Source organism: Austrofundulus limnaeus, unplaced genomic scaffold, assembly GCF_001266775.1.
Source record: "Austrofundulus limnaeus strain Quisiro unplaced genomic scaffold, Austrofundulus_limnaeus-1.0 Scaffold246, whole genome shotgun sequence".
NCBI classification, from domain to species: Eukaryota; Metazoa; Chordata; class Actinopteri; order Cyprinodontiformes; family Rivulidae; genus Austrofundulus; species Austrofundulus limnaeus.
The window spans coordinates 741,212-754,396 of record NW_013952648.1 but is presented as its reverse complement, the minus strand read 5'-3'; the positions used below and the strand labels follow the sequence as shown (position 1 = coordinate 754,396).

The 13,185-nt window shown below is 36.4% G+C and overlaps 1 protein-coding gene across 2 annotated transcripts in view; it reads right to left on the bottom strand.

Annotated features, from left to right (window-relative positions):
- The window catches only part of adad1 (adenosine deaminase domain containing 1 (testis-specific)), a 75,751-nt gene that overhangs the window by 52,568 nt on the left and 9,998 nt on the right, over positions 1 to 13,185 (bottom strand). Inside the window, exons 13-14 of one of the 2 annotated variants that reach the window (XM_014020278.1) lie at positions 12,738 to 12,847; positions 12,207 to 12,498 (exon numbers count right to left, since the gene is read on the bottom strand). In XM_014020278.1, coding sequence (XP_013875732.1) covers positions 12,444 to 12,498; positions 12,738 to 12,847 — 165 coding nt within the window. In that variant the 3' untranslated portion in view covers positions 12,207 to 12,443. Of the gene's footprint in view, positions 1 to 12,206; positions 12,499 to 12,737; positions 12,848 to 13,185 lie in introns of those variants that run through there. The other variant, XM_014020277.1, reaches the window with a different exon arrangement.

Here is a 13,185-nt window from a genome sequence, read left to right as displayed (position 1 = left end):
TGCAATGCGTGATTCCTTGTTTACTTTGACAAAAAGGGGAAGAGCTTCCCAGGATAACAGAGATTTAAAATCCTAATATGGCTCACCCTAAATCAAACAAACGTCCCMCTCAATGTCCAAATTATGATGTTATTTATGGCAGAGACAGCCACCGTTGGGGAAAAATGAAAAATCTGACCACTCTAAACATTCTTGGCAAACTTTAGTTTAGGTTATTATGAAATTTCCTCAACGCGGTCTTTCTCTTCGCTCCTCTCCTATCAAGGTTAAACTGGTGAGGAACCTGGGCAACAGGTCTGAGCTCAGACTCTCTCACCTCCCCTGCTGAAGCTCACACATGTCTTGCTCTTCTTTCTGCAGCGTCACTCTCTATGAGAATGACTTGCTCACGTCTCATTTGATCTTGGATTTACCAGAACTCCTGGAGGTTTGGCTCCAGGAAATCTTTCTATCCCCYGACTTGTACTTTACAATAATCTTTYYTCTGAGCCAGTTTAGGATAGTCACTTTAAAGTAGGGTTGTGTGTTGGCAAGAATTTGGTGGTATGATACACATCATGACACGATAATATATACTGTATATAACGATGTGATAAACTGCCAGGCCAAAACAAARRGTGTCCACCTGGATTTAACTAAGGTCTATGATGTGGGGTGGCTGCAGTTGGTCAGGTCTACGTTCAGCRACAGTTTGTGCTCAAAGAATGAGGTCAGCTGACCTGAATATGCTGAACGACCAGGTTATTCCATCAATGGATTGTTTCTTCCCTGATGCCACGGACATATTCCAAAATGGCAATGCAAGGATTCATCGGGCTCTTATTGTGAAAGAGTGGTTCAGGGAGCACGAGACATCGTTTTCACACTATCATTGACTATCATCAATGAAAGCTTTTGGTGYGACCTTTTTTCCTTTAGTGGCGACCTGTTTTTTTTATTTTATTTTATTTTATTTTTTGGCCAGGCACTGTTTATTGCAAAATATTGCAATATTGTAAGCAAGAGAATATACATATTCAAATATATGGCAATTTTYCCCCAAAAATTCCATTTGTTAAAAAAAATGTTTTATGTGAATTTTATGTGTTTCCTATTTCTTATTTCATCCATTTTTTCAATAGTTAGGACAAATGTGCCATTAAAGTGTTTTATATTTGTGGCAGCTTTTAGATTCATTTTAATTTATTATATCTATAAAAATATGGTCACTTGTGACACTAACTATAGCCTATATCTTGTGCTAAATTTTAGTAAATGGATAAAATTAAGCTACAGCCTGTGTTTCTGTCATGGGGTCCCTTTCAGTTAAGGGGGGACGGCGAGGATGCCAGTCATTTCAATAAACTCAGTGTATGATGGTTGTATCTCAAGTTCAAGTAGTTTTATTGTCAATGCTTCATATGTGCAATACATACAGAGAATTGAAATTGTGTTACTCTCCTTCCCAGTTACAGTAATAAACAGGTAATCAGTTAAAATAGCCCAAGCAAATAACATTGTAAATAATAATTTTAATAAAAGACACTAAATATAAAATACAGCAAAGACACAGATATGGATGAATGTGGGACAACACAAAAATATTAGGTATGGAGGGGTACTCAGTAGTGCAAAAGCAGCCTGCTGGCTTCTTCTTTAGCTTGTTCTTTTTATGTAGAGTGTCCTAAGACAACGTATGTTGTGACTTGGTGCTATATAAATAAACTGAATTGAATTGAACTGCAAAAATGGAGATCTGAGGTGAATATTGCAACTATAGTGGACTAGAAGCTTAATGCTGATAAAGTAAAAGTGATGAGTGCATATGAGTGTAAAAGTGATGTGTGCAGGGAGGGGGTTGGTATGGTGGTGATACATTATGAGTAATAGTCAAGTTTATTTATTTATTTATCTGGCCACTTCAGTACCGAACCTCAGGATCCCCCTTAGGCTTGGGGCACTAGACATATCCCAAATTTCCTGTCGTATCGTGATGTTACTGATTGCAGGCTACAGTCGGGAGAGTGTCCCGTACGGGATAAAAATACGGGACAGTTGGAAACTTTGAAGGCAGCAGGTGTCGGCCTAATCCACTCAGATTCAGCCTTCGATACTTTGTGCTAACGTTTCCTCACAATGCTAATGTTTGAGCTAGCATTATATTCTCCAGCTCTTTAGGAGTAGAGGAGCCAGTAGGCTGCCTGACTACTGCCAACTAGCTGTCGGAGGCTAAAATACAACACAAGAATGAACCGTGCCATGGAAGTTTATATTTTAAGCCTTAAATCAGAGGAGCCCAAAGTGGGGCCCGCGGGCCAAATTTGGCCCACCAAGCCATTTGATTTGGCCCACCAGCAGTTGTATAGTTACAAGTTTGTAACCTGTCATACTATGTAGAAACACAGTATTTCCACTGAAAGTCATTTTTATCCATTGTTAAAATGAATATAGATGCAGATACTATAAGACTTTTTTCTTCTTTCTGCCACCTTTCATTTTATTTGTGATTTGTATTTTTATTGTACATAAATTTTGTTAATATATAAGGGACTGTGCAGATAGTTTTCACTGATGGTGCTGACTTTATTTTTGATATATTAATATTAAACATGAAACGTGATATACAAGTAACAACAAGAGATATTTAGATTAGATTTAACCACACATGTAGATTTGCCTATGTTATAGGGCCACAAAAACTCATATTTTATCAATTTATGAAATGTCCCATGAGCCATTGCTGCTTGAGCGTATGGCAGATTTCACTAAAAACCAAAGTGGGCCATAGCACTGGCTGAAAGATTAATCATTAAAAATAAAGTACTTTATTTAAAAAGTATTTGTGTTTCATGTATTCCATTACTACATTTGGCCCGCAGCCCCGGATAGATGATAATTTTGGCCCACTTGGGGAAAAAGTTTGGGCACCTCTGCCTTAAATAATAGCAGTACTTTAGAGCAGTGGTTCCCAAAGTTGGGGTCAGGAACCCTTAGTGGGTCATGAAACATCAAGTGAGGGTCCCCAGATGATTTCCAAACATCAATTTAAATGCCAATAAACTGCTAACTGAATATTTTCTCCATGATTATTGCATTTTTTTTATAAATAATAATCATAAATGAATCATAGTGTCATAGTTATTAGGTTTGTTTATATTGTTATTATCCCCATGTTTTACAAAGTTGAATATTTATGCAGTTCCTTATTTTGCGTTACATTTGTTTATGTAATTGGTTTTTCTTTGTAGAAATTGATTTCTCTTTGACATTAAAGAGTTTTGATTTTGTTCTAAAAGGCCAAATTTATATTGACCATGACTGATTTATAAATGAATGCATAAAAAAACCAAAGGTAACAAATACAATCTGTTTCTAATTTAATCCTGAATAATACAATACTCATACGATTCAAGATTTTAAACAGTTTGCTGTGTCATGATTATGTCCAGCTTTCAAATCTTCACCAACATTTTAATGACAAAAAGGAACTAAATAAAAATGCATGACAAATGCTTTTAACACGTCTGGGTAAATTTCTCCAACGCCTGGCCTACACGGACTGAAAATGTCTCATGGGCATTTTCCCCACATCACAGTGCTCAAGGTGAGGATATTCTTAACTGATCGTGTGAGATTAGCTAAAGCGTCGCCCATGAAGGAAAAGTATGACATCATCAACAGGAGCCAACTGAGCAAGTAATATACAGAAGTGCATTGTTACCTCAACTGTCATGACCCCACACTGAATGAAACATGTCAAATTGTGTAAAAAAAAAAAAGTGGCTTATAAATAAAAGAAAACTTTAAACCAATAAAGCACCCATTTATAGAAGCAGAATACATTCTGACTGACCTTTTAAAATGTCTTCTATAAATGCAAATTTTATATGCTTTAATCTTAATTTAAGATGATCTGTATCAGTCTGAAGCTGACATTYAAAATCGGACTTGTGAGGGAGATGTGCAACTTTCTTTCCCACCAGCCAGAAGTTTTATTTGTATAACTTCTGCAAAGCACACAACAGTCATTTTTACATTTGAACTAATGACTCATCCTACAAACAAAATGAAAGCATTACAGCTTTACTACCTCAAAAATAGAAAGCGAAGGGGGAGGGGTTTGTTGACTTCTAAWAAATAACATTTAATGTCTGAATTAYAACTATTAAACCTTWAACACGACCCATGACTGAGCCTGGGCTGTTATGTTTTATAAAAATGATCATTTTTATAAAACGTGAATGTTTTTTGTTTGCTTCRGTAGATTTGCAGAAGACTGATCGTACTTCTGGTGGGTTTAGTAAAAGTGGAAACCACTAGAAAGTAGAAGCGGTAGGAACACACAATCCACTAATAGGTGGAAAGACTAAATGCAAAAAAAGGAAAAAAGAAAAAGTTTAGACGACAGTGGAACGTGGCTTCTCTTTGTGAATAAAAAAAGTAGAAACAGATTTGCAGATTATTAACTGTGTTTTAGATATAAATGGACAGAACTATCTTTAACTCAACAAATCATCAATTTTTAACATTAAAACTACTAAAAAATGCACTTCCCATCAAATTAACAGCTTTGATTTTGAATCACAGAGAAATACTGTAGATTTGAGTGTTGTGTAGTGACAAATTAAGAACTTGGTGTCAACTGCTGGCAAGCAGAAGCTCAACTGAGTTAACAGGAGGGGGGAAAAAAGAGCAAATGACAGCCAACCTACTTTCATATGATCTTGATGTAATGCTATTCAACAACAGGCCACTTGAGGGATTTTACCAAGCTGCTGTAGAGAGGTTAAAAAAATTCCAAGAGTCATCTAAAGGAAAAAATAATGATGTACGTGCTGGGTAATATACAACTAATTCAGCCCACCCTTTCCACCACACGGCCTTATAAAAGAGAGACACAGGGTAGGTAAGTCAACAACACTTTCACTAAACAACCAGCTCATCACAGGACAAGACTTCGACCCCAATATGGAGCACTTCATTAGGATTGCTTTTTGGATCTTCACCCTCCTTTTTACTCTCTCTGGTTGCAAATCGGCACCCGTTCGTGAAGACTTCAACTTCAATTTCTTTCAGAAAAATGTTACATGTGTAAGTAATTTCAAGCCTAATATTTTTATTTAATAATTTTACTTTATTTTACTGACTGCTAATAAAGTTTTTTTTTTGTCTCTTTCTCTCTTCATACAGCTAGAGGGTACAAAATTATACTCTCCAAAAGACGTAATGGTGAGGCCACATTTTTATTCTCTAAATTGTGGATTAGACAAAGTACTGTGAAATGTAATTTTAACTGCGTTAAAAATGACGATAATTATGATAAAGTGATGAGCTAACATTTAGCCAGAATTTAAGTCCTGTTGGGGTACTCCCCTGTGTGTAACAAGCTGAAGCTGCAGGCTTTAGTTGAGCTTTTACAAACCACATGTAAAGGTTCTCTAGTACAGGAAATGAGCCTGCCAGGTGTTGATATTTCACACAGCTGTCACTATTTGGTGACTTTACTCCTTGCAGCCACACGTCTCAGTCAATGCAGCAACAGAGGCTAAGCATCTTTCTTTCTCACCGACAGCCAAAATGCTTCATCGGTGCACTGGAGTGTGTTTTCAAAGAGCTTTTTCACACGGCCAAAGACGAATGTGAAGGCGAAGTCCAACGGTTTGCACAAGAAGCAGAAACTCTGSACAAAGTAATTGAGGATATGAAAGCAGAAACAGGCTCTGTAAGTACCGTCTCATTTTGTGTTGGTAAAATAAGAACCATTAAAAACACGTAATTTATTTTGTACGGGTAAAATTAACMTGCTTGTCTTTTCTCAAGGTCCCAACAACCTCCCAAGAATGTGCCTGCGAGAAATGGGCTGAAGTTCCTTTTGATGAGTTTTTGAGCAACTAYAAGAATTTGATTGACCTTATTGATACAGAGAGAAAAGCTCGTAATACTTCAAGGTAAAGATTACCTTTGGTCAGAGAAGACTAGTCAAATATCTGCACTGCTGCTGTTTGACCATCAGCTACACAGAGAAACACTGTAGAAGGTCTACAATGTCAATCAAGCAGAGAACAAACAATCAGCTTGGTATGATGTGAAATATCATGATAAGCCATGGACTTGCTTTAAAAACTGAATGTGTGATTTTACTCATTCTGTAACTTTAAACACTGCTACATATAAAACCATGGCACTCATATGAGATATGCAACTGTTAATGCAGAGTTGTACCACATATATTTTATTTGAAATTTATGACATTTGTACAAACTATTACGCAGTTCTCAGTCTATTCACATCAAAAAGAATGTGTTTGAAGTAAACTTTTGTGACGCTATGAATTTGTATTTATATATATTTATTATTTATGTTATTTATGTTTTGTTTAAACGTGAACGTTAGGTGGAATAAATGTATTTATGAATTTGTGTCTTACCATTGTATGGAAACATATTGTTGCTCTATGTATGAAAGACATGAGAATAAAGTTTTAAAACTTTGTCTTCATTGCAAATTTGGCCTAAAAACTTTTTTTGTTTAACAGTCTTAAGCTGGAAATATTCAATGTGGGAGAGGAACAGGTGTGGGAGGTTTTACTTCCTCAGCGTTAAGGGTGTCTGAACTAGTCTACAAAAAGTTTTGAGTGTGGAAAATCAAGTCATCATTTAAGTCATTACCAAGTTATTTCTGATTCTCATTTCATACATTCCCACGGTACAACAGCTTGGGAACGGCGTTTTAGTTTCAAAGTATGAACAGTTTCAAAATTTATTTCTTTCCCAAATGTTAAAATTAAAAAGACCTCTTAAATAACAAATAGTTTATTATGAGATTTTTATACTCCGGTAGTAATTGGAGGTGTACATGATAGATGCAGGGGAAACTATGGATAAGATGAGATTATTGTGGTACTGTACCCAGATTACGTCACAGTTCAAAACATACTGTGGTATTAGAAACATGTTTTGATAAACCAGGAAAAATTAAAAGAAACATTTTTTCCTCTCATGTGAAACAGATAATCAGTGTTGTATAAAGTACCTCAAAGTGATACTTGAGTGCAAGTATCTTATAAAAATACTTTGGTAAAAGTTAAAATCTTCTCTAAAAATATTACTTGAGTAAAAGTCTTAAAGTATTTCATATTTTTTGTACTTAAGTATCAAAAGTAAATTTCTGACACAAAATCTACTTAAGTATTAAAGTAAAAGTACTAAGTAAAAGTGAGCGGTTAGATTTTCCAAAATGACATTTATTGGGAGGTGACTTCTCAAACAATTATTTTTTCTAACGGCGTGCAGCTGTGATGGGTTGTGTACAAGCTAACAGTTTGTCAGAATGGTATATATTTATACTTCTCATCCAACCACAATTAAATTCACTCTATCCAGGAGACAATTTATCAGGATAGTATTTTTTAAAGTAATAACTCGGAATAAAACAGGAGAAATGACTTTCTACTTCTTACCTTTTTAAAATATGTAATGAGTAGAAAGTACAGATAATTCTGCAAAAATGTAAAAGTAAAAAGTAAGCTGAAAAATAATTACTCAAGTACAGATACCCAAAAATTCTACTTAAGTACAGTAACAAAGTATTTGTACTTAGTTACTTTACARCTCTGCAGATAATATACCTTCGAGAAGCAGAAACCAAGAASCACTTTTAAAACCAGGAAGGCCGTAGCTTATTTTAACTGTGAACTTCAGTATTGAGGTAAAATGGTGTCCCACAGGCCACGGCTGGGCGATACGACAATATTAGATCATGAAGGATTAAGGGCTCGGCACACAGGAGGCGATGTCGCTCGCTCTCCATTCATTTCCTATGGAGCCTGTGCGGTGAGGCGACAATCGCTTGCCCTCCTCCAGCTAAGCGACCGGCGAAAATAGTGCATGTGAAATTTCGCGCTCGTACACGTAGACGTGCACACGCGAGCCTGCGACGCGACATATGAAAGTTGAAAAATGTTCAACTTTTGTCGCTGTCGCTTAGCGTACAATCAATCAGCGAGGGTTTCATTGACTGACCAATGAGAGGAGAGTATGCTACACACTGCCGTTAGCTAACACTTTCACCAAGTGATTACTAAAAAGCTTTGTGGGAATTTATTGGCACCAGGGTGAAGTTTATGGTAAGTTTTTCCTCATAAAATTGTATCTTGATGTGTGTTTGTTTTTCAATATCATTAGCATCGCAAGATTTGTTTAGTTTACACGTCCGTAATGCACAACCGCTGTCCGAGTCAAGAACCAATCAAATTTTGTGAAGACAAGCAATCAAATTTTGTGAAGACAAGCGATCTGAGAGCACGATTCGCAACGCTGCGATCGCTATCGCGTCCCGTGTGTCGGGTTTCACCCTGGCTGCGATGACAGCCGTTAWTCGCTGTGGTTTGTCGCTGCCCGTGTGTCGAGCCCTTTAGACAACCTGCTGAAGCAGAGATTCTATGATTGTCCACCGTCTTTAACGGCACGTTCCATCTATTCCAAGCTAATCTTTTCTTTAGCCAAGTCGTAATATTTGCTCAACCAATTAAGAGAGAGAAGCTGATCTGGTAACATCCAAGTGAAGGATTTAAAGTTAAAGCCTAAATCTAACCATTGAACATAAATATTCAACTAAAAATAAAATCTTAGCAAATTACTTTAGCTACCTACCAGTTAGTGCCAAATGCACACGAATGCTGCATAATGCATTTTAAAGTGCCTATGACATCATTTTTTTGTAATAAATATGAATGCATCTTTGGAACAATCAACACTGATAACTTATCAGTGTGCATTGCCAATGCAATGAACACTATTGTGATTCGTTTCCCATCCRAGTCATCTCAACTTTGCCATGCTTCTCCTCCTGCATGCTTTGTCCTAGAGCTGCCATTGTAATTTATATCTGTAAAGCCCCTGTGCCAAATGATGGCTAAGCCTTTTGGTGCCTGTAACACCTATAGTTTATGAAATATTAATGTTTAATGAATTATAATGGTAGTCAACGGAGCCTTGTATTGGTCCAATACCGCCCCATGCTGTACTCAACTTGGTACTGCACCATAGTTTTATATTTCAACTCAGTAGTTCAGTGTTTACAATACTAATATGATTGTATTTTGATGTTTTACTATATTGTCTTAATACTGCTCGACTGTTGTAAAATTATGCATTTTTGTGTCAATAATTATATTGGCAATGTGGCATCTTTCTGCACACATACAAACCAACCCCTGCCACCACCTTCTGCCACAGCTCCATTGGTCTAATGGTCTAYGTCATGGACTTTCATGTGGGAGATCAGGGTTCAAAACCCAGCTAATGCAACTTAAACAAAAAAATCTCTTCCAACTTCATATTGTCACACAATTACCTTAATTACAAACACCTGCTGACGTGACAGGCACAAGCTGGTATAGGAAACACATTTGAACTTGGTCAAAGTTCATTCTGCAAGTCCAATGCTGCAGGCAAAGCCATGCTGCAATGACATGCTTCACGGCAATGCACACTTGTTTTTACATCGTAAAAACCCATGTCTAGTTGCAAAATAAAATTCACACTGCTAAGCTGAACAGTTGTCAAGATGTCTCCACATGAAATCACAGGAAGTGATGTCAAAGGGGAATGTCTGAATGTGAACAGAGAACTTTACTATCAACAAGCCAGACAGAAAAGAAGCTGACTCTTTGTCTCTCTGACAGTGACTCAAATTAATCTAGAGAGTTCAAATTATATTGTTTCATTAAAAAAAGACCAAAGCTTTTTTTCCCAAGAGTTTCCCTTTGATCTCACTTCCTGTTTCACTGAGGCTGAGCCAAGTTCAAAAGAGAATATGCCAGTTATGTGACAAAATAGGTAAAATCGTGTGTATTATGCAGAGTTTCTTCAATATCAAAAATTTTCTTTGACTTTTTGTATTTGAAAGACATGAATGTTTATTTAAAACCTCAGGTCTGCAAAACTACAAAAACTTTACGATAAATATCTCTTAAGATAAATAAATCATTGGTTGGTAAAACGAGAAATTGTGGGACTAGAGCTTGCATTTAGTTGCACTTTGACTAAATATTTCCAACCAAGAAATTTAGTTTTAAAAGAATTTATTTGTGCACTTTCGTAGCACAGTTTTATATTTGGATTTTATCTTTTTATAAACAAAACTACAGTTTCCTGGGTAAAAAGCTGCAGACAAAAAAACCACCCTGGTGCCAGTGTATTTTCTGATCCAACTTCTGTTTACAGGAATCAAAACCAAATTCAGTCCAGCATAGCCGAATTCAGCGTCTGAAGCCTCTTAGACTCGAGTTCTCAAATGTCTTCAACGTGTAACCACATCAGAAGAGTTGCATATCCTGTTTATCTCCAAACCTACTATCAGCACATCCGTGACTGTGTGATAAAAGAAAAAAAAACTTTTTCTCTGATAGTAGTGCCATTAGCACTGTATTAATAGATTAATGATTTTTTTTCCTTTAAAATCAGCAACCTTTATTTTAACAATAGGGACACTACACTAGGCCATGACATGATAAGGTAAACTTCACTACACAATATCAATGAGCAAAAGCGTACAATTTCTATGAATTCATAAAAATACCACTCTGGATCATTTTCGGACAGTCAGAAAACCTTTAATATAATTAGTGAAAAACATCAACACTGTCTTAGCTTCTTAATGTTTCTCTATTACACATCATTATAACGTTTTGTATGATAGCCAAAAGATTTCTTTATTTGTGATATGTATTGTAAGTTACGTGCCCACCGTAAATAACATTTCCTTTATACACTAAAAAAGAAACATCAAAAGTTTAAATCAAAGAAAACTGCCAAGAGCAAAAACAAACACCTTTTTTACAAGCAAAGCTTTATACCCCGTGGCATCAAGCTAGCATTAGTTTGTCCATTTATTATTTGTTTACATTATCTCTGCATTATGACTCAAACAATAACCAAAGCTGCTCAAACACTGCTGCACAACAGAAACTAAAACGCATCAGGCACCAGCTCAGTCTGAGAAATGGCACAAGTACATGCAGACTAAAACAGATGCATGGAGGCTTATCAATATTTTCAAACTGTCAGGTGTATCCAGGTAAGCACCACACACAAAAAAAAGAGCACAAACCTCACTGCAAAAAAGCAACAGTGCAATTAAAAATGCATCTATGCAGGTATCGCCACGAAACCTTGCTCTATACATACAAGTAGGGTTTGATCCTGAAAAACAAGAACTCTCCATTCCAGTGTAATTCCTCCTCTTGACCAAACCAGACAGCATGCTCAGGAATCCATTCACAAGCCTGCAACACCTTTACAACTGAAGAGTAAATGGTGCGCTGCACTGCATGAACAGGAAACCAATGCATTTCCTGTATGTGTATTTAAAAGACAGGCAAATAATCTGTTTTTATCAACAACCGGAGGGGCAGGTCAACAGGTTTGAATCTAAGATTCGTTAAGCAGTTCTAAACACAAAAGGGCAGAAAGCTGAGGTGAATTTGATTCTTTAATAACTTGACTGCGTAATCAGGAAAGTTTGTCACGTTTAAACAAATTATCAATAAAGTTTAATTGCACGCAGTTTTTTATTTGCACTACTTGCTTGACAGGAGGTGTTAGCCTCGGGTTTTTTAAACAACCGTCACTTCCTTGGTTTGACTACATCTGTAACGCAGTCTGTGCTTTTAAAAGAACTACGGCACTTCTGTTTCGTTTCTGTTTTTGAAAAAGGGACAGTGATGTTGGTAGAAGAACGTTGCAGATGGCAGAGGAAGGACAATAATGAGAAATATGGATGCAGTTAGAGAGGACATGGTGGTATCTGGAGTGAGGACAGAGAAGAGGCTGACTCGCTGTGGCGACTCCAGACCTTCAGAACCTCACTGGTCTGCAGCAGCAGTGCTGCCGTGTTCAGGGGTTATTTTAATATAATGTCTTAATTGGCTTTTTGACTGCACCTTACTTAGTTTTAAACCACATATTTATCTGTTTTGACAACAAAGTTCTACTTTTTGTAAGTGTTACATTTCATGTTGTGCTTCAACGGGCCAAATAAAGTGATAAATAGAGGTTTAGCATCATTAAAACTGCTATAATTCTTTAAACCTCAAATCTTCTCAAACCATTTTTGAATAATCATATTTTTTTTAGAATAAAGTATAATAACGGGTTTGTGTGATCAAATCTGACCTCTATAATATGTGTAACTGTTCTGGCACAATAGCAAAATAATCACTTCCATGTGTTTATTAATTTTATTTATTTGTGCAGTTAAATATCAGGTTTTGCACCACAGTATCCAATAATAACTCAAATTGTTGAATACAGACCAAACAATTGTTTCATTGAATTTAGGATGACAAAGTTAACAAGAACCACCAGTCAGGTGAGAGTATGATAAACATGTAATACTACAAGATATTCAGGATTATTTCTGTGAAGAACAAAACAAAACTACCCATATTATCTCTACATMATTTAACTGGCAGAGTCCAAGAGACCATGGTACAACTGCTTCACCACATTGTGCGACCTAGGACATTCTCAGGGAAGTTAAAAAAGAAACAATATATAAAGATACAAATGTTTAACTGTTTGCACAAAAATGCTTTAAAGAACTTGAACAAAGATGGTTTTTAATCCCTTTAGGAAGAACAACGAAACGTCTAACAGCCAGTTTATCAACTCAACAGGAAACTTCTCTTACAAACAGAATTTTTTAACTGACTTTTTTTTCTTTCTTTTTGTCAGTGAAAATTTGGCGATACTTACATGCTGAAGTTATCACTAAGAGAAACTTTTTCCAGCCATGAACCAAAACCTTGCTGACTCAGGTATGCACGCAGAACATTCTTGGCCTCCTGGTATGTCTTTGCCATCCTCTTCAGAGACACAAAACAATAAAAAAAAAAGGTACACAGCACTTTTTAAAGTAAGTGTAATACACTCCATGAAGCAAAACAGCACTGAAACAACAAACAATACAACAGCAACAAAATACTTCGAGTTTTCCCCAAACTGAACCCTTAGATCTTTAATAGTATCTGCTGTACGCAAGAAGGTTCTATAGAAGAGCTGGAGCACAGAAACCACGTGACCGTGTGATCAGCTGCTGAAGCTAACGGCTAACGCTAAATGGGCAAGACTCTGGATTTCCCATCACTGTTGTAGGGATGAGTTATTTATGCAAATAACTTATCTCACACTTCTCATAACTAAG